Source organism: Diceros bicornis, chromosome 30 (genome assembly GCF_020826845.1).
Source record: "Diceros bicornis minor isolate mBicDic1 chromosome 30, mDicBic1.mat.cur, whole genome shotgun sequence".
Lineage (NCBI taxonomy): Eukaryota > Metazoa > Chordata > Mammalia > Perissodactyla > Rhinocerotidae > Diceros > Diceros bicornis.
In genome coordinates, this window is record NC_080769.1 from 13,069,878 (window position 1) to 13,091,795 (window position 21,918).

Here is a 21,918-nt window from a genome sequence, read left to right on the forward strand (position 1 = left end):
GAACCTGGGCTGGTTTATCCAAGATCGACTCTCTCATTGCATGAATGCTGTTGGTTTGGATTGAGAAAGAGATGTGGAAAAATGTGACCTTGCAGTATCCCCATCCTTCCAGAAATGACCCCTGAACTTCCCTCAAATGAGAAGACTGTAGAAAAACTTGGTGGCTGAGAAGGAGACACTAAGCAAAAAGAGAATTGCCCTTATTTTAAAGCATAATTGTCAATCAAGGATAAACACACTCTGCACTTTGCTGCTAAGTCTGCTGGGGAGCTCAGGAAACTTACTAGCCACACTGCCTATCTGTTTTCAAAGGGCACCAAATTGTCTTACCCATATCGCCTCATGTGTCCTGGGCAGGGAGGTGGGCACAGATTTTATCACAGCCAACTTGAGAGGCAGAGAAAAAGTAAAAATTAACAGGACAGGTAAATACCCATGTCTCTTAATTTCTAGGTCAACACTCTTCCCCCAAGAAATAAAACTATACTGGTAACAAGAGTTAAACAACCAATGATGACATTGTCCCGCTGCCAGAGTGTGTTTCTCTCTCATTTCCTACTTGGAAGTGGTGATTTGCCCAGGCTGCTGGGAGAGGAAATCTCGGTGGTGGTGCTGACCTTTCCCTGGTCTCTGGCAACAGTAGTAAATACAAGGAAATGTCCAACTCAACCTGTAGAATGGACACGAGACTCTACAAGTTAATATGAAGAGCAAAACTGGACAAAGCCTCATAGGTCATCTTTAGTTTGAGAGCGAAGGGGTAACAACAGAATTCTCTAGTGAACAAGGGGGAAGATAATCATCTCTTCTCATGAAGATGCCCTGACAGGAAGAATCACAGAGGCAGAATATGGAAGATCTTGCCTTGTAAGTTTGGCTTTGAACATACAAGGCCACTGCCATCGGCCTTGATATCCCTGCAAGGCTCCTGCCCTCTGCCCTCCCCTGGACCAGCTGGCCACCTGGATCCACGGCCTATCCTAGGGGCCGGAGCAGCTGATTTTAGGGGATTTAAGGAATTCTAGTCTCCTCGGCCGAAGGACTTGGTGTCAAGTTAGCCTTGTAGCCAGCACCTGTCTGTGGTCCAGTTCTAGTAACCAGGAGCTCTTCCTCTATTTACATAAAGTAGTCCCTGAATTTTACTCGAGTTGTGACAATTCTCTGTTGGGATGACCTGCACTGTATCCCTGTTTCTGCATACTGGGGTTCAGGTGTAGAGTCCTGCCCTCGAAGCTCAGGCCAGGGCTGGTTCCCATCACTGGCTGCCATAATGCCTCAATCCCAGCTGCCTACATGGACCACTGTACTGCACCTGCTTCCAGAATCTGTCCAGGAAGACAGGTGTGAAGAATAGTGTCACCTCCTTGACCTGCCATCTCTCAACTGTCAGTGCGCAAGCTGGACCACTGTGGCCTGTCTCATTTCCAGACCTCCACCTCTCCTGCTCTAGTCTGTCTGCTTCCACAGAGAGATAAGCTCCTATTCTGTGTGCCCAATCATCCTGGATCTATGAAAAGCATTTTAGAATATGAACAAAAAGAACTGACCCAAATTCTGAAGTGAAAGTTATAATTTTCTTTTCCTAAAATAATTCAAACATTCTGAGAGAGCCTCAAATATGTATTTCTTCGTCGTATTACCTTATGCAATAGCTGTAACTAATAATTTCTTGGCATGACTTCGTAAGAGCCACTGTTTTAACACATATTTTAAGAATAAAATTGTTAAAGGACTTTCTACACTTTTTACTGTAGAATTTGCAGATAATGGAAACTGTTTTGGATTGTCAATGACTCAGATTACTTGTAACTGGGCCCTCAATGATGACACACAATTTATCTCACTGTTTTGTGCACCTCTTTCATATTAAGACCCTCTTTTGCTTTAGCTGGGTTCCAACTGGGTTTCAAAAGAACACAATAAAATGCTATAATAATCCTGCAAATGTCTTTCTAATAAGTCCTTGTATACTTGATAAGAATACCACCACTGCTACTAGTTCTACACTCTGCCCTCTTTTTTTTTTTTTTACCATGGTGAGGTAAATAAAGTAGTGGGCATACTGCAGGTTTTCACTTATTTCATATATTTTATCCCATTTATCTTCACTACTCAATACTCTTATCTCTAGGATTTCTCTTACTTTTTTGATAGAGATGTTTATAAAAGGACTCATCTTTTAAGATAATCCTAGAGATAATTTCTCAAAGATGAGTCTTTTATTTTATAAGGATTTTGATGGATGGTCAAATTACATGAGAATGGTTGGCTTCACTTTACTGGACCACAGAGCCAAGAAAGAGAGCAGCAGATCTGCCCAATGGGTCATTCATAAGGGAACCCACAATATAAATCCCTAATAAGCAGGTAATAATGATAAGCAGGGACAGAAACAAAAGTCAATCTCAGACAAGGAATGGTTAGAGGTTTCTAGTCAAAAACAACTTCTGCAGAGTCAGGAAAAACATCTGTAATACATTCTCAGGATGTACTGTTTGCAGATGCTTTAGCCAGGCATATTTCTAAGGAAGCCCCCAATTTGAAGGAGCTTGCAGTCTGAAACTGACAACACTAACCCATACCTACAAAGAAACAAAAGCCCAGAGAAGAGGGAACAAGCTGCTTTACACAGCTCATGCTGGGACTGAATGGGCTCTGCAAATTGGAGCTCTCTATCTGAAAAATGCCACCAGACAACACTTTTACCATGGGCCTCCTGATGGTGCTTATGAATAGACTATGCTTGGGTCTCAACTTATCTGTTAGCTAATAAAGGCTCTCTTTGATTTCATACATTTGGAGCCCAGGAGGGAGACTGGGGACTGTCTCACTGTTCTCAGCAGTCTGGAGCCTAAGTCAATAGAACAAACTAGTTCCTCACTTTTCTGCCTTCCCAGGAGCCAGGAGAAAAGGCTTAGAAATTCAATGCCAAGGCACACACTATTTGTAGAATGACTGATGGTCATATTTGACATCTTAGAAAGGCAAATCGTCCTATGATTTACACTTAGCAGGACACTTAGAATTACTGGCTCAATTCTACCAGAATTTTTCTCAAAGGTCAGTTACGGTTCCTGCTAGGTCTAGAACCCCAAGAGTCATCTAGGCTGCCTCTTAATTTATATCCAGAAACTTAACTGTGATATTCAAATGCATAAATAGACAGATGAAGATAATAACGGAAAAGACTTTGTGTCCAAAATATCATTAAGAAAAATGAAAGGCAAAAATCAAACTGCTCAAAATATTGCAACAAATTGTACGAATTTATATAAAAACAATTCTTACAAGTCAACAAGAAAAACATTACTAACCTAATAGAAAAATGAGCAAAGGACACGAACTGGCAAATTATAAAAGAAGAACCACAAAGGGCTCACAAATAGGTAGGGGAAAAGTTTGACCTCAATGGTAAATATAAAGGTCAAATGAACAAAAAAATTGGATGTCATTTGCACTTCTCAATTTGGTGCTCAAAAAAAAAAAGGTTGATAGCACCCAGTTTCATAAAGAGCTCAGATTATATATATATATATTTTCCTCCATTCCTTGTGACTTTGATGACCCCTCCAGAGTGAGATCTGGCAGTGCAGAGCAAAAGGCTGAAAGACACGCATTCCCTTCGACCTAACAACTCTACATCTAGGAATTCATTCTAAGGAAATAGCATGGATATTTGTACAAACTGAATTGCTCAGATGTTCTTTGAAATTTTTTTACTACAGGAAAAATTAAAAACAACTTAAATGTTGAACAAGAGGCTGGTTAAAGGGACAGTGGAATAGCCACACAGGGGTCTCTGCACAGCTGTTGGAAATGATGTAGAAGAACATGTGATGGTATGAAAGGAAGTTCACTTGTGACAAGTGGGAAAAAAAGAAGCTATGGACACAAACAGTACAACCCATGTTTGCCAATATATTAAATATTAAAAACCATGCACCACAACGTCAACGGGCAATTTTATTTTCTCCTTTTTGTTTACCTTAATATTCCAAGTTTGGTTTTCTTTTTTTCCTGCTAGTTTTTTAAGAAAAACACATGCTAGCTCCAAAGGAATCTGATTTCTGCGATGGATGGTACAAATACAAACAGAAAGCGAATGTGAAAGCATTTAATAAAATTACATTTCCTTCTGTATGTAAATCAGTGCTGTTAATGCAGAGACAGAAAAGCAGGAGAATTAAAAACCACGGATGTAGACAGCAGATGACAATTTCCCCTAATACACAGATTTAACTGACTTTTTCCTCAAGAACCTTCCTCTTGCACACCAGAAGTAATTTTTCAATGTTTAAAGAGAAATGCAAGCATCATCACCTAAGGTATGTCTAAGTTATAGGAAGGGGATTTTATCTGTGCAGCAATTAAAAGAAAGGGGAAAGTATTCATATGAGCCAGCAAATGAGTATTCAAGAGAGAAGACCAAGAGAACAGTCGATCCTTAGGGAGAGATGAAGGTATTTCTGTGACTAGTCATGTGTCTTTCTGGTATGTGTGGTGGGGGCACTCTATGAGTGCCACCAGTAAGCCACTCTGCTTTCCCTGGAGAAGTTCTCCTCGGTGGAAACAGACATTACTTAGGAGAGAAGGAGTATTAAGGCACTTTGTGTTTTAATGAAGCACCCAACTCATTTTTTTTTCCACATAAAGTAATTATAAATTTTTCTGATTTAAAAGCCTGCAGCTCAATTATGTAATTGCCTAATAGGGTATGCGGATGCTGTGGATCTTATCTGGTCTCAAGGGGACATAATCTGAGTTTCAGCGGCTTTAATGATGTATTTACTCAAGAGACAGGACTGACTCTAGCTGACAGCAAGGGGACCCACAGGTAAACATCATTTACACGTGACTGTTTAATTAGCCATTTACCCAAGAGATCAAAGTAAATATTTCTGAGCTGCATTAGACTCTTAGCCAAGTAATTTTTAGTAGAACTTTCTTAAATTTTGAAAATCTCTTATTTTTAAGATTTTTATCTACAGAGAAATATGTAACTCATGCTATTTACTAAAGGTGTATATTGTTTCAATACAGGGAAACAACCAAAGATACTTGATTTTGCTAATAGTAAAAGCATGACATGTAAATCAAAGCAGTCCTAGAACTCACAAAAGCATTTTGTTCTAAAGTTCGCAAGGCTTGCCCTGCCCACGTCATTTTGGTAACATTGTTCTTTACGGCTGTGCATTTCTTCAGTCACAACCTAACCGTTTCAGAAACTGCCTGCTTACTTCGATTTTTAAGGACAGATTTTGTGATTAATTTATTGGTAATTTTTATGATTGTCACTAAGATGAGATCAGGATGATTTAAAAGGGAACAAAAAACCTACGAGGGGAGGCAGAATAGCACTTGATTCATAAGTTATTAATTGGGCAGCCCCTTCTCATTAATAATGGAGTTATTGGGCCGGCCCCGTGGCTTGGCGGTTGGGTGCGCGCGCTCCGCTGCTGGCGGCCCGGGTTCAGATCCCGGGCGCGCACCGACGCACGGCTTCTCCGGCCATGCTGAGGCCGCGTCCCACATACAGCAACTAGAAGGATGTGCAACTATGACACAACTATCTACTGGGGCTTTGGGGGAAAAAATAAATAAATAAAATTAAAAAAAAAAAAACAAAAAACCAAGCAACACTGAGAGATCCTTTAAAAAAAAAATAATGGAGTTATTATTTGAAAAATTATGAGTGGATTGGTTGTCTGGAACTGGGAATATGTTTTCTAATATAAACAACACCTTTTTAAAAGAAGATGACTAGATAGGAAAGGGCAGTGGACCACTGCTTATTTCAGCCTTGACACGGCTGAGATGTGACCTACTCGAGTGAACAAGAATGGAATACAATGTTGTTACAAAATGGTACTAGAGAAAATGGACAACAAAACCGGAAAACAAATCCTTCTTAGGATCTACATTTATTGGGCCAGCCCAGTGGCAGAGTGGTTAAGTTCCCCTGCTCCGCTTCAGCGGCCCAGGGTTCACAAGTTGGGATCCCAGGCGTGGACATATGCATGGCAGGTGCATCAAGCCATCCTGTGGCAGGCATCCTACATATAAAGTAGAGGAAGATGGGCACGGATGTTAGCCCAGGGCCAATCTTCCTCAGTAAAAAGAGGAGGATTGGCAACAGATGTTAGCTCAGGGCTAATCTTCCTGACTTAAAAAAAAAAAAGAAAGAAAAAAAAAAAAGATCTACATTTATCAATAGGTGTGGAACAGATCTAAAAAACACAGGTTCTGTTTTTCCTCAAGAACATGGTTCTTTCTCAAAGAACATTCACACAACTGGTATCATACCTCAAACAAAACAAAACTATAGGTTATTTATTGAGTCACAGGAAGTTCAGTGAAATGAAAATATGTGTGGGAAGGATAACACAAGATTACCTCTGAAAAGGGGCAGGGGCTTGAGGAGAAGCGCACAGGGGCTGTATCTCCATAATAATTTATTTCAGGAGAAAGAAATTGGGGAGGAAGGAGGTTAGAGGAGGGAGAGGAGGAGAAGGAGAAAAGGAGGGGAGAAGAAGAGGAGAGAAAGAGCAGAAGAAGGGAGGGAAGGTGCGTGAAAGGGGGAGAGAGAGGAGCCAAGAGGGAGGGGGAAAAGGAGGAGGGGTGGGAAGATGAGGAGAAGGCAGAGGAGGAGCAGGTCTGAAATAAATAGGGTGCAATGGTAACAACACATGTGAGTCTGGGCTGGTAGGCATGGGATTCCTGGGTTCATTTTATCACTCTCTGTTTGTATGTTTGAAATGCTTAAAAAAGCACTTCTACTCTCTTTTAATCAAAGGGGCAAAGAAAGGGGGGCTTGAGAAGGACTGAAGGTGCTCTGAGAGGCTTGAGGGGTGATGGCCGAGGCTCTGGACCGCACAGCGACACAGGTGTGTGACTTCAGTGCAGAGATGGCAAGCCGCGCCTCCGGGAGGGGCACATGCAGAATCCTCGAACTTTGTGCACGATAAAAATAAAAAGCATCAAAGCCAGAAAACCCTATATTACATATAAGGATGAGAAAACATACATGAAACTAGACACGTTCACAAGACATTAAATTTAGGAAAGGAAAGGCCATCTCTCTGAGTATATGGCTTCTCCAGGGAATGACAAGGACCACGACGGGAACGCTCTAAATCTGGGCTCCTGGGTGGGAGCCCATCCTGCCTTCCTTGGGAGTCTGCTCCATCGGTTCCCTTGTCTCTTCAGCAGCTCACACTCCCCTCTGTGCCAGCTCCTGAGTCAGGCCCCTTGCTGTCTTGTCTGACCCACAGCAGGGCTCGCTCCTCCCCGTCTCAGTCCCACTCCAAGCAGACAGAACTCCCCAAGGCGCAGCAGAGATCTTATTACAGCCCCGCTCGAAAAGCTCTACCGGCTTTTCAAAATCTACTCAACTAAACACAAACTCCTTAGCCTAGGCTGGACCCGGCACAACAAGGCTCCACTCCCTTGGACCTTCTCGCCCACCAGCCCACACGTCAGCCACGGAAGACGGCTCTGTTTCCCGGGTCTGGATGGAGTGGAGAAAGAAAACCAGGATGCCACAAGAGGCTTCTAAGTTCCTTGGAAAATGTTGGGGTAGATATGCTTAATTAGGTTAGCTCCAAAACCTGAATCAACGTTATGTAAGGAGTTGAGATTCCTACATAAAACACTATGCAAAAGGCCTGAGAGCAGAAAGTTAAAACCAACCATAAAACCTCACTATTATTTAATCTTTTTTCAACTATGTTAACCATTGTTAAGAACATGACTATTTCCTTAAATGAATAATTTGTACATCTTGAAACTTATTAAAAAAAATAAAAATTACTAACCCCTGTCCTCTGGTCCACGTTTTTGACTGGAAAACTTCAGACTTCTTAGCTACCTCTTCTGTGATAGAATTATCACGTTCTTTCAAGGTGGCCATGTGCTGACCCAACTGTGCCCTCAACAAGCCTGAGGCTGACGCTTGTTCAGATCTATAACACAGAAATAGGAGACACATTAGAAATTTGTAGTATTGGGTTACTTATGAGATTCCCATATTTTCAAAGGCCCCTTAATCAAGTTGGTAGAAGATAGTTCATCCAGAAAAGTCTAGAACCTAATATATTCTGGACTAAGGGAATTTCCAGAGTCTTGGTATTTCTTTTTTAATTTTATTTTGGTTATGATTTCATTGCTAGATGAGCATTCTCAACTTTGGCTGCATACTGGAACTACCTGGGGAGGTTTGCAAAATCCAGGTGCCTAATGCCACCCCTACAGAGTCTAGTAAAATTGGCCTGAGGTGTGGTCCAGCCATTGGGATTTTTTAAGGCTCACAGAGCGATTCTAATGCGCGGCCATGGTTTCAAATCACTGCACAGATAGTCACCCTCCTCTTAAGTGTAGTTAAGAGAAACAGATCACATTTCCATCTCAACAACAGTTGATTCCTGTTATATACTTACTATGAAATTTTTTAAAAATTAAGGTATTATTAGGAAAGAGTTAAAGGGAAGCCTATATTGCTGCCTAGACTACGGTATTTAGATACTAAAAGGAACCAGGTTCCCTTAGGGAAATGCCCTGTTCTAGTTCTGGGGCAGGAAATGTACAAGACGAGCCTGGAAAACCTTGTCATACCAGAAAGTACGGAAGCTATCAAAGACCACTGAGTCATGTCAAAAGGCCTCAGAGGCCATCTTGAAAGGGTTCCTGCTGGCCAAGGACGGGACAATTTGAGCACCAAAAAGAACAATGAGTGCAATGGACTTAAACACAGCAAATATATAAAAATCTACAAGTTCATTTAAAAAATAAATAATAAAAAGTTTTAAAAATAATAAAAAATCTTTGGATTCAGCCTCAAAAAGGAAGGAAATCCTGTCACATTCTACAACATGGATGAATCTTAAGGACACTATGCTAAGTACAATAAGCCAGTCACAAAAAGACAAAGACTGCATGATTCCACTTACATAAGACACCTAGAGCAGTCACATTCACAGAAACAGAAAGCAGAATGGTGATGCTAGGTGCTGGGAGAGGGAGAAATGGAGAGCTATTTAATGGATATGAGTTTCAGTTTTGTAAGACGAAAAAGTTCTAGAGATCTGTTGCAGAACAATGTGAATGCACTTAACACTACTGAGCTGTACACTCAAAAATGGTTAAGATGGTAAATTTTATGTCATGTGTGTTTCACCAAAATTAAAAATATAAACAAATAAACAAACCTTTGGAGGCTGCTAGGGAAACAACTTGATATTCTGAAAATTGGTAAGTAAAGGGAGAGAATCAAGCATTTATCCTGCCTTTGTGGTCAAAAAATGCATTTCACAATTAACAAGTAGTTGATGGGAAAAGTTCTTCCAACTAATAAATGCAGAAGAAATTAACAAATTAGAAAAGTCACCATTTTGTAAGTCCAAATTAATGAATGCATCTAGGAAATGATCATAATTTTGTGGAAAATGCATAACAGTAAATTTTATACTGAAGCATCAGTCTATCAATGTTCAAACCCACAGACCAGTCTTCCTAACAACATGACAACCAGACATCACATGCGGCCTGAGGGGGGTGTAATAAGAAGTACAAGCACTGGGGCAGCCTGGTGGCGCAGTAGTTAAGTGCACGCACTCCGCTTTGGTGGCCTGGGGTTCGCAGGTTCGGATCCCGGGCGTGCACCAACGCACCGCTTGTCAAGCCATGCTGTGGCAGCATCCCGTATAAAGTAGAGGAAGATGGGCATGGATGTTAGCTCAAGGCCAATCTTCCTCAGCAAAAAAAAAAAAAAAAAAGAGGAGGACTGGCATCGGATGTTAGCTCAGCGCTGATCTTCCTCACACACACACAAAAAAAAACGAAGTACAAGCACCACCTATGACATTGTCTTGCCAAAATAACTGGGCTGGAGTATCATCATGTATCTGGATTGAACCAGCAGTTTACAGGTGATAGCATTTCGATCCTGATACAAACAAAGCAAATGTAAAATGACTTTTTTGAGATAATCAAGACAAACTCACAAGAAATAGGTATCAGATAAAGTAAAGAATCTTGGTAAATGGTAATGTATTACATCCTTATATGTTAGAGATATAAGTATTTGTGAGTATTTATAAGTAAAATATGTTGTCTCTTTTAAACTACTCAAAGGAAAAAGTGTGGATGAGGGAAAGATAAAACAAGACTAGCAAAATGTTGACAACTGGTGGATCTGGGTGAGGGGTACATGGGACTTCATTATGTTATTATAGCGGCTTTTGTGAATGTTTTAAAAATTTCAAAGTAAAAAGTTAAAAAACAGTATACTAATGTCTGCAACTTACTTGGAAATGCATAAAAATAAGAGATTGTGACTGATGGATGGATGGAAATATGAAGAGACACACATATGGGAGTGCAATCAAATGTCAATGGTAGAATCTGGGTGGTGGGTATATGGATGCTCATTACACAGTTCCTTTTACTTTTCTGTATGTTTGGAAATTTTCATAAGAAAATATTTGGAAAAAAAATAAGTCTAGGTACAATTCAGAACCTTCTTTAATAAATCTTAATTGTTATAATCTTTGCCTGACCTAACTCTAGTTTTTCCCAAGAGTTGAATAAAGTGGGATGGGTCATCGGAATCCTTGAACTTATTTAAAAACTTCCCAGAATGATTCTAAGGTTTCTGGCTGGTTTGGTAGAAAGCCCCTTCAGCAACTTGCCTTTCTTGGTTCTGTCTAGACCTCACCAATGTCATAATGCACCCAATTCCTTTGTTCTGTTTCTATGTAAATGAAGCAACCTTTTTCTACATTTGGTTTCACAAGAGATTTCCCTACCGGGAAAATGCAATCACAGGCTACCAGCAAATTCTAGTCCATTCAGCCGTTTCATTTCTCATAATGAGTAAATCAATTGTGCTTCTGGTCTGAAAAGATGTTTACTTAGGTTGAGTTAAACCTGGAAACAAGTTGAAGTAGGGTGAATTAAGTTAGTTCAAGTAGTTGGGATGGACTGAATTATCAGAGACCGTCTCGCTGGTGACTGATACACGTGACTTCTGCAGAGGCAAAGCCAAGGCAAGAGGCTACTAATGTCCCCACCAATTGTAACCATCCTTTGGGCTCTGGTATGAAAGAACTAGCTAAGGTTTCCTATAATTATTATACATACCTCACAAAAGGACAAAACCCATTAATTGACTTGCATGGGGTCAAATAGCAAATGAGCTATGGAAGGAGGTACAGCATCTAGACTCTGTGACTTCTGAACAGTTAAGCCAACACTTACAGCACAAAACCAGGCTTTCATGCAGATTGATTTCAGGACAAATTGGGTGAGGAGTACAACAGCCATGGCTCTCCTTGCATGGAGTCTTGCCCATGTTTCTACATAAACACACCAAATCAGAAAATTTGCAAAGTGGTACAAAGGATTTTGTGTGTGTGTGTGAGGAAGACCAGCCCTGAGCTAACATCCAATGCCAATCCTCCTCTTTTTTGCTGAGGAAGACTGGCCCTCAGCTAACATCTGTGCCCATCTTCCTCTACTTTATATGGGACACCGCCACAGCATGGCCTGACAAGCGGTGCGCTGGTGTGCACCTGGGATCCGGGCCAGCGAACCCCGGGCTGCCACAGAGGAGCGCGAGCACTTAACCGCTTGTGCCACTGGGCCGGCCCAAGGTACAAAGGATTTAAAGGAGTTTTTTTTTTCTCTTTCGTCTACTTTACATTGGAAAATTTATAACATCAATGCCACAGAGAAAAAACAAAGTTCAATGTCAGCTAAATTATATACTCCTTTAATTAAAAAGATAATAAAAGAATAGACTTTAAACAGTCTATAATTAACTTCATACACTTGGAATGGCTTCCAATCAGAAAACTGCAATTTAAGTAAATGTACCAACATTTCCTAATTACAACTGATTTACAACAGATTGGTAACTTGACCAAAGTTTTAAATGCAGACAAAATAGTAAGTACCCTGAATTTTATTCTGAACATAATAGGCAGAATAAAATAAAGAGGTTTTTACATACTATAATCCAAATAATATAAAGCTGACTCAATTTTTCAGCATGAGTTTGAGAGCACAATTGGGCAACTGTATCTGAAAGTAGCCACTAACAAGAGACAATTAATTAGTTGCACCTGGAAAAAAAATAAAATAATGAGTACTCTCAATATGGATTTCATATAAGATAAAATTACTTAAGTAATCATTTTTATGTTAAAATATGTTTTCCAGAAGGCAATAATGAACAAATTTTTTATCAATTACCCCAAATGACATGAATTATATTTTAATAATTCACGATTGTCTAAAATAACAACTTGGTCTTCCACCTAATAACGTAAACCTTTCATATGAAGGTCTTTGAACACTTAATCCCTGATATAACAAAAATCAATAATGATGATAGGAACGGTTTTGTTCTTTTTCCTTTTAAGATGCTTCACTTTGTGAGCAGGAATTCAGAAGTCTTCTCACTATCTTTTAGAGTACGCTGTGGGGCAGGTACCCCATTTTGCAGATGAGATTATAGTAAAGAGATAGACCTCGACAGCCATGGTTGGGTCAGGGGCACAAGCAGGGCTGCCGCCACACCAAACACAGTTCTCTTCAACAGGCTTTAAGGAGTTCATAACCCATTAGAGCCTTCCTACTCTGCCTGGCTTAGAATTCTAATGACATCAGTGTCATTAACAATTAAGGAACAAAAGTAGATCATTCTCTCCAAATCTGTGTTTCTGAAATAGTTTATCAAGTTGACCAGTTGACTGCTTTGGTCCAGGGGAGATCTCAAAGCAGATGGGAATATATCACTTAGGGGAGTGTCCAACAATAATTCCTGGGCGCTGAGGGGCACAGAGGGTGGCTAGAGCAAGAAGAGCAGCAAGGAGCCCGATGCCATGATTAAAACTTGTTAGAGGGGCTGGCCTGGTGACCTAGTGGTTGAGTTTGGCGTGCTCCACTTTGGCAGCCCTGCTTCACGGGTTCGGATCCCAGGTGTGAATCCACACCACTCACTCATCAGCCATGCTGTGGCAGTGACCCACATACAAGATAGAGGAGGATTAGCACAGATGTTAGCTCAGGGCTAAACTTCCTCAAGCAAAAAAAGAGGAAGACTGGCAACAGATGTTAGCTCAGGGCTAATCTTCTTCAGCAAAAATAAATAAATAAATAAAACTCTTTAAAAAGAATCTGTATTTAAAGACCTGACTGCTTATCTCTCAAAGGTCATATAAACACTTGGCACTTTTTCCAAGGCTAGACAGTGAACCAGTGACAATCAGTGTGCATTAAACAGCACCCCCAGTCACAACACACAATGGGGCATAAAAGGGCAATCCTAATCGTAACAGAACATAACACTGACATTAGTAATCATTCCTGACTTCTTTATCTGGCTTAAAAAAATGATTGTGGTAAAGAAGCAGTCTTGCAGCCTCCAGATATTAATTTTAAAATTTGTGTTGGTCATAAAGAAGGATCATTTCTTAGGGAAAGCTGATTTATACATAACTGTAGACCAACAGTCATGCAAAATGCAACCTTTCATAATGGAAATCAATGCTCTATTATGCATGTTGAGAAACTATACAAATCTCTAGTCTAGTAGATGTAGATATTTTATCTCATCACCCACAATCACAGTTTGGCAGCGTAGGCTGAGAGAGTCACACAATGAATCATTTAGTCTAACAAGTCAGTTTGCACAGAGAATTATAAATGCATATATGCTTTCTATGCCACATACCACAACTGTGGTTTATGCAAAATAGTATATCAACAGATACAAAAAGCAGTGAGAAAGAAACAGGGGCCTGGTTACAGAGCCTCACAACACATAATCACCAAATGACCTACAGAGTGCAGAAAGACTCCGCCCCAGACAGCTTCTTCCACCGCCTTGTAAAGGAGTATTTAAGACTGCTGTTTTTTATCTTGCATGATAAAACAACAGGAAAGAGGGGGAGCCGGCCCCGTGGGTTAGCAGTTAAGTGCGCGCGCTCCGCTACTGGCGGCCCAGGTTCGGATCCCGGCGCCCACTGACGTACCGCTTGAACGGCCATGCTGAGGCTGCGTACCACATACAGCAACTAGAAGGATGTGCAACTATGAAATACAACTATCTACTGGGGCTTTGGGGAAAAAACGGAGGAGGATTGGCAATAGATGTTAGCTCAGAGCTGGTCTTCCTCAGCAAAAAGAGGAGGATTGGCATGAATGTTAGCTCAGGGCTGATCTTCCTCACAAAAAAAACAAAGAACAAAAAACAGGAAAAAGGATTTTCTTGCATTGCCCTTTACTGCTTCAGGTTGAAAAGTTACTGACCAGGAAGGTCATTTCCAGCATTTTCCACAGTTTGGAGATCACTAGTACAGATGCAGAAGGTAATGTACACACTTTCAGGACTTGTGAACCTCATCTTGTGCTCTGTTAAATGGAACATATGATTGGCCAAGTCTTCTTGTGCCAAGGTCCTTTTAGAAACCATCATCTTGACTTCTCACGCTTTCGTGGGATTTATGCTGAATTCTACTCTGAAGAAAATCATTAACATAAAACAGCCTATGTGGCACACTGAAGGTAGAGAAAATGATGTTAGATATAAGATAACCAGACCCAAAGCCCCTCTCACTCTCAGCGAAACAAGGTCCTTTCAGGTGGGCTTTCACAGACACTCATCTGCTGACCATGCTCGAGAAATAATTTGTTCTCTGCTAGTAAATAGTGGGGATATATTTTAATAAAAGGAAATATAGTCAGTCCCCAAAATAAAAATCAGAGTTAGGTCACTGGCAACAATTATGCAACATGAATTAGGCACCGACCAGGTGCCAACACTGGACAAACCATTACACAAATTACACATATGTAATTCTATGACCTCAATAAGTCGCTCAGATGCCACAAAGCTTCTGGGGCCATGAAAAGAAACCCACACTACCTAAAAGGTGGGTAGAGGGTACAGAACAGATTTCTGATTGACTCAGGAAGGATGTACAAGAATCATGGTTCACATGGCCAACTACCCTGCAAATAATTAACCCCCTCTCTCTCTCATCCTAGCTTTATGGCCTTTAAGGGATATCCTTGAAGTGGTGGCTCTCAAACCTGAGGGAGGGTAGTTCCCTTAAGGGCTCATTAAAACCCAGGTGGCTGGGTCTTACCCCCAGATTCCTGATTCAGTGAGGCCTGGGAGGGGAAAACGTGTTCCCAGGTCTTGTTGATGCTGCTGGTCCAGAGACCATACTTGCAGATTGGGGGCCTGTATCTTCTAGATTGGGGGCCTGTATCACCAGCATGACCTTGGAAATTGAGGAATCCATCTGGGGTTTGGACTTGCCAATGACATCCCTCTAGGGTGGTGGCTAGACTAGATTATATCCTGGGTTGTTCACGAAGGTATGCTAATATACCAGATGAAGGCTACCTGTGCTCCCTCCCCCCAAGTAAGCCCTTAAAACATTGTTATGAGTAGGGATTGAGTGGATATATCCAATTAACAATTAGAAACAAATACATTTACAAAGAAGTAAATGGTCAAGTCCATAAAACAGTTAAACTGACAACTACAAGTGTCTATCCCAGTGGTGACCGTGTGGACTAGTGTTTTGTTTTCATTTGGAAGCATCTGGGAACAAGAATGGCCATCCTTCCACAGCAGCAATTTCATCCCAATAATACCTGACTTGCTTTTCATGGCTGCCACCTCCAGGTAAGAGTCTCGGAGGCTGGTGAAGGACAGCTGTTCCACAGGCTTCAAGGTCTTCTTTCAGAATGTCACTGTGATTATAGAGCCTATAAAATAAAACAGGTGCTGCATGAGATGTTTATTTAAGCACAGATGGCCCAGCTTCTAGAATCTACGGAGGTTCTTCGTGGTTTATTGAAATATATCTGTAATATAATCTAGACACAAAAATGCAGCAACTAGACTATCTCTCGACAAAGATGTAAAATGGGGCATTTTGAAAACCTTGTTTGTGTGTATGTGGCAGTTTTAAATCCATCAGTGGAAGTAACTTTTAACCCTTTGAAGACTTTAATGACCTTCAAATCGACAGCTGTGCCATCTCATTCCACATTCCACCTGACTGATAGGAATGCTAGATAATCTTAACGGCAGAAAAGGCTAATTTTCTATTGTCAATCATAACAAAGTTAGATCTCCACAACTCATGTGAAATTTACTTAAATCGTCACTGCTAAGAAATCGAAAACTGCTGGCTGGATATTGGTTACGTCCTCTATTTCTGAACGCAGAAAAATGACTATTATTTCTCCATTCAGATCCCACTGCAATACAATTTTCTTTATTTTTAGTAAGAAGAGGAAGGGAGGGAAAGAGGGATTTAGCCTTCATTATCTATTTCCAGTCTACTGGGGGACTGGTCTAGTCTAACAATTTGGCCACTGTTTTAGGTTAGGTCTGTCACGGTATCATAGTAGCTTCCAAAGAGACTGGTTAGAAACTTCCTTTAAAAACATGTCCATTTGGGGGAAAGCATGATTCTAAAAAGCTATAGGAGAAGATATCAAAGACAAAACAGTATTTCTACTTTAAAGAAGCTGATGACATACGTAGTTGGGAATATTCAACATGTACTCCAAAAAGAAAATGAAGCAACTTGTAAAGCAATGTGTTAATTAGCAACATCTTACTAACTTGTAGTTAGTACAACAGTGGGTTAAGTTACTGGATCCATATCAAAAGGATGAAAGAGATGTGCTCTGTTTGTCTATTAGAGGGTGAGTGACAAGTGTAGGCTCAGGCACCCTGACTCTGAAGCAGGCTTTTATCCTGGGAAGGAAATATAAATGTCGTGTCATGTCCGTCCCCCACCCCCACCCCCCCCACCCCCCATTCAAGCCCTATTCTGGACCCTAGGCCACCCTATGGGCGCTCCAGTTCCTTGCCGTGTCTCAAGCTCTTGTCTAAACTCTAAGCCTAAGATTCTTAGTCCTTCTGGGCCACATCCTGTGTTGGATCCTTCACCTCTGAGCTCTGCTGCCAAAAACCTCCCATTTTTTGATCGGGTTGTTTTGTTTTTTGTTGTTGAGTTGTATGAGTTCTTTATATATTTTGGAAATTAACCCCCTGTTGGATATATGATTTGCAAATATTTTCTCCTAGTTGGTGGGTTGTTTTTTCATTTTGTTCATGAATGGCCAACAGGCATATGACAAGATGTTCAACATCACTAATTATCAGGGAAATGCAAATCAAAACTACAATGCGATTTCACCTTACATCCATCAGAATGGCTATAATTAACAAGACAAGAAATAACAAATATTGGAGAGGATGTGGAGAAAAGGGAACCCTCATACATAACTGGTGCAAATGCAAACTGGTGCAGCCACTATGGAAAACAGTATGGAGATTTCTTATAAAATTAAAAATAGAAATACCATATGATCCATATATCCCACTACTGAGTGTTCATCCAAAAACATGAAAGCAACAATTCAAAGAGATTTATGCATCCCTATGTTCATCACAGCAATATTCACAACAGCCAGGACATGGAAGCAACCCAAGTGCCCATCAACGGATGAATGGATAAAGAAGACATAGTATATAGATACAGTGGAATACTACTCAGCCATAAAAAAGACAAAATCATGCCATTTGTGACAAAATAGATGGACCTTGAGGGTATTATACCAGGCAAAATAAGCCAGACAGAGAAAGATAAACACCGTATGATTTCACTCATATGTGGAAGATAAACACGTGGATACGGAGAACAGATTACTGGTTACCAGAGGGGAAGGGAGTAGGCGGAGAGTGAAAGGAGTAAAGGGGCACATATGTATGGTCACAGATAAAAACTAGACTATTGGTGGTGAACACAAAGCAATCTATACAGAAACTGATATATGATATTGTATACCTGAAATTTATACAATGTTATATGCCAATGTGACCTCAATAAAATAATTTAAAAAATAAATTAAAAAACAAACAAACAAAAAACCTTCCAGACTCCTGGCCTATATGACTTATAGTACCTATAATACTTCTTTTTCCTTTGGCAAAATCTGGTTCCTAATTCTTCCTGGAAGGCTTTATCTCGTCACCACTCAATTCACAAAATAACACCTGCCCTTAAGAAAAGGAAGACAGGCCCATCGGAGGTAAGCCAATTTCAGAGCAGCAAAGGAGAGCACATAATCACTGGGAAGGCAATCAGGAGTTGTGAGGCAATAGAGAGACAGAGAGCTCCTTGGCATCACAAGGGCTTGACTATGGAGGAGGAACTTCAGCTGGGCAAGATTTAGACAGAAGGGGAGATGACCCTTTAAGCTAAGGGGTGGCACAGGCAAAGGTGTGAGGAAATGCCATGGTAGGAGGGGTGTCGGGACCAGCAAGGACACAAGTCTGGCCAGGTGGGGGTTGCTGTTTGTGGTGATAAGATAGTAATGGGAAATAAAATTCAATATGAAACTCGGCTGAGAAAATAGTAATAAATCTGGCGGATTTCTGAGCTATGGCTGGTTTCTTGAAAGCAGTGTTTTTGAGAGGGTTAGCCTGGCAGCCGTGCACAGATGCAGTTGGTGAGGGGACAGACACGAGACCCAGACCACAGCCAGGAGACTGAACTTGTGCTCTAGATAGCAGGGGAAGAGTGTGTAAGTGTGAGAGCAGTGGTGGGGGTGGCAGAGAGGGAGAACAGTCATTCACGGCTCAGCTGGGGGGAAGTCAAGCGCCTACAGCTGGTGGGGTGGGCTCTCGAAAAACTGGGGTGTGTGCCTCACTCAAAGGGCCAGTCACTCTCAGCTCCCGCAGTGGAATGTGTCTCAGTGACGTCGATCTTCCTAGTTTTCAAGAGAAGCTGGAAATTCACAATTGCTAGTTTTATTTTTATGTGACATCTCCCAAATTTAAAAATCTGGCAGCTAATTCAAAAGGAGGTTAAATACTATGCTGGACAAACAGAGCTGGTCTGCAGGCTTGGGGTCTCCAGCTTAGACTGCCTCTAGTCTCACCTCCCGCCCCAGGTGGTAGACCCTGAGCAAGGACCAGGGCTTGATGTTTCTGCACCTCCTCTGAAATGCTGGTACAATGGCGGAAGTTAGCAGACGCTCACCAATGCTGGGGTACCACAGTGGGGTATAGGCAGGGTGTTCCGGTGGGAGCAGCCTCCCTCCAGGGAGGAGTATTTTATCTCCACCATTCTTAGGAATGGTGATAAGAGAAAACAGTTTTAGTGGTTTTATTACTGTTTATAAATGCTCTACAGACAATGCACCCTTTGTTGCCTGTATGCCCACCCCCCACCCCACCATGGTATGCCAGTGCTAAATAATACCTGATTGTCCAGTCAGGACAGATGCCAGATAACCTTTGTTCTCTTCCAATCTGATCAACCCAAATATCAGGCTTACTTAGACTAGTTCTTCTCATACTTGTCCAGGAGCTTCTCCAGTCAGGACAGATGCCAGATAACCTTTGTTCTTTTCCAATCTGATCAACCCAAATATCAGGCTTACTTAGACTAGCTCTTCTCATACTTGTCTAGGAGCTTCTCTGACTACCTCATTCATAGGGATCTTTCTTATCCCTGAATTCCTTTAGCACAATACAGACCACATCCTACATTGTACTGTTCTCTAGTTATGTCATGTCTGTCTAGTCTTCTCAACAAGACCAAAAGCTTGTTGAGAACAACAATTGGACTTCTGAATTTTTATCTTACTTGAAGTTTCATGTCGCACTCAGCACAATACTGAAGACATACTTAACACCATGAGTTGAATGACAGGCCAAGATTTAAACCTAGATTAGAGAAATCCATGACACCTATTTTTACAGTATGTTTTTATATGGTTGCTGTTAGACCAGTCCAGGGCTTCCATGGCGTCCATGGCTTGGCAACGAGCGATCAATAAGACGGCCACAAGTACTGTCTGCACAGAGCTTATGGTCTACTCTCGATTAACTCAGAACCTTCTCTGGCTAAAAGACAAGTTGGTCTGTGCTGAGGGTTTCTACTAGTTATTTCTCCACGTGATACCTGACTTTAGCTTACAAAATATTCATCAGTCCTTTGCTGAAAAAATCTCTATTAAAGAATTCAAACACTATGGAGCTAAAGATTAAAGACTATGTGTTATAAAAAACACTATCCTAGAATTCAAGACCTCAATTTCTTTCATGTCTTCTATTTGCATTCCCATCAAAATAATTCCAGCTGGAGGGGCATCAGTCTGACCAGCCCATGCCCAGTCCTTCCTGGGGAATATGTAGACGGGCCTGGCACTAACACACTGGGCCTTACCATCAGTTTGTCTCTGTGACCTCCAGCAAGTGGACAAACGTGATGGATGACAAGTAATCTCTAGAAGCACAAAAGGCACTTTAAAGAGGTATATTTTATTTTACCCAACAGTGCAGGCAGATAATAAATAAATTTTTTTGGCCAAATTTAAAGTAATTGCTTTCTAGCTTCATTTTCATCTTTCAGTCACACAGAATTTAAGAGATAATTTAAAAGAAAACAACTCCACTCCAGGCTAATGGGAACACTCAAAGGAAGGTACAATTTTTTTTGGAAGCAAGGAAGAGAGAAAAAGTGCCATGCTTTTCCTTTCAGTACTGCAAACTGAGAATTACTTTTTGGCAAAAATGACCCTGTATGAGGGCTGTAGAAAATAAACTTTTCCTTAACCCCACCAGGTAACTTCCACACATTCCCGTGGGTGTTCTATCAGAGTGGACATGTTTCAGTTGCGGCACTAAAGGCATGACTTTCAGGTTTTATTTTCTCTAGGGAACAACAGTCTCAAAATGGTGTGGTAATCACTGCCCATAACTAGTAATGAGTTTACTTCATAATTTACATAATATAATGTTACTTTTAAAAAGTTTTATAAAATACATTTACTGTATTTTTAATGAGACTGAAGAATAATAAAGCACCATAGTTGGTCACATCCAGAACAACGTTTTGGGGAAGGAAATTGTATTGCTAAATGAGCAACGACAAAAGGCATCATCTGCAGAGGTGGTCTGTAGTTCTGAGTGTGGGGTTTAGGAACAGCCCATATACAGAACGGTGGGCAAAGGGCAACACGACCGACCTTTGCTTCCCATTCCAGTGCCTGCAGAACACTGGCCTGCACACTCAACTTCTTCCTTCTCATGGGTTTGACCCTACCCTCCTTCCAAAACATTAGAAGGTTTTGATCTTTAAACTAAGAACACATGGCCTGGATAGAAAAGATTACTTTTAAAACCATCACTTTGGGGCTGGCCCGGTGGCATAGTAGTTAAGTTCGAGTGCTCTGCTTGGGCAGCCCAGGGTTCTCAGGTTCTGATCCCGGGTACGGACCTACACACCGCTCATCAAGCCATGCTGTGGTGGCATCCCACATACAACATAGAGGAAGACTGGCACAGATGTTAGCTCAGGAACAATCTTCCTCACCAATAAATAAATAAATAAATAAATAAATAAAGTCTTAGTTGCATATTTTATCTCTATCTATTAAAAAAATAAATAAATAAAACCATCACTTGATCATGTTCTGGTTCTGTTTTTCACATTTAATTCCCAAGGAAATTTGTTGATTACAATCAACAACATTTAAAATCCTCCTAAGACCCATGAGAATTGTTAAGTTTAAACAGAAGTAACAGAATGCATTCATGCACCCAACACTTAAAGACCACAACTGCTACAAAATATAACTAACGAACCAAAGCGGGCTGTTGTCAGTCAAACCCTGATATGCTAATTCAATTTGTGTAGCTTACCGGTCATCCTGAAGCAATTTAGCACCTTCACCAATAAGAGAAAACCTCCAGTGACCTCCCACCCACAGGTACACAAATACAACAGAGAACCAGAGAGGTCTGTAGAAGCCCTACCTCCATAAAGATGCAAATTAAGATTTAAACAGTGTAACAATTGGTGAGAGCTAATCCTT

At 41.0% G+C, this 21,918-nt stretch overlaps 1 protein-coding gene across 1 annotated transcript in view; it reads right to left on the minus strand.

The window, feature by feature from the left end:
* Positions 1 to 21,918, minus strand: part of LOC131394475 (centrosomal protein kizuna-like) — a 66,017-nt gene that overhangs the window by 18,928 nt on the left and 25,171 nt on the right. The window contains 4 exon segments of the mRNA XM_058525847.1: positions 331 to 387; positions 7,815 to 7,843; positions 7,846 to 7,961; positions 15,667 to 15,780. Coding sequence (XP_058381830.1) covers positions 331 to 387; positions 7,815 to 7,843; positions 7,846 to 7,961; positions 15,667 to 15,780 — 316 coding nt within the window.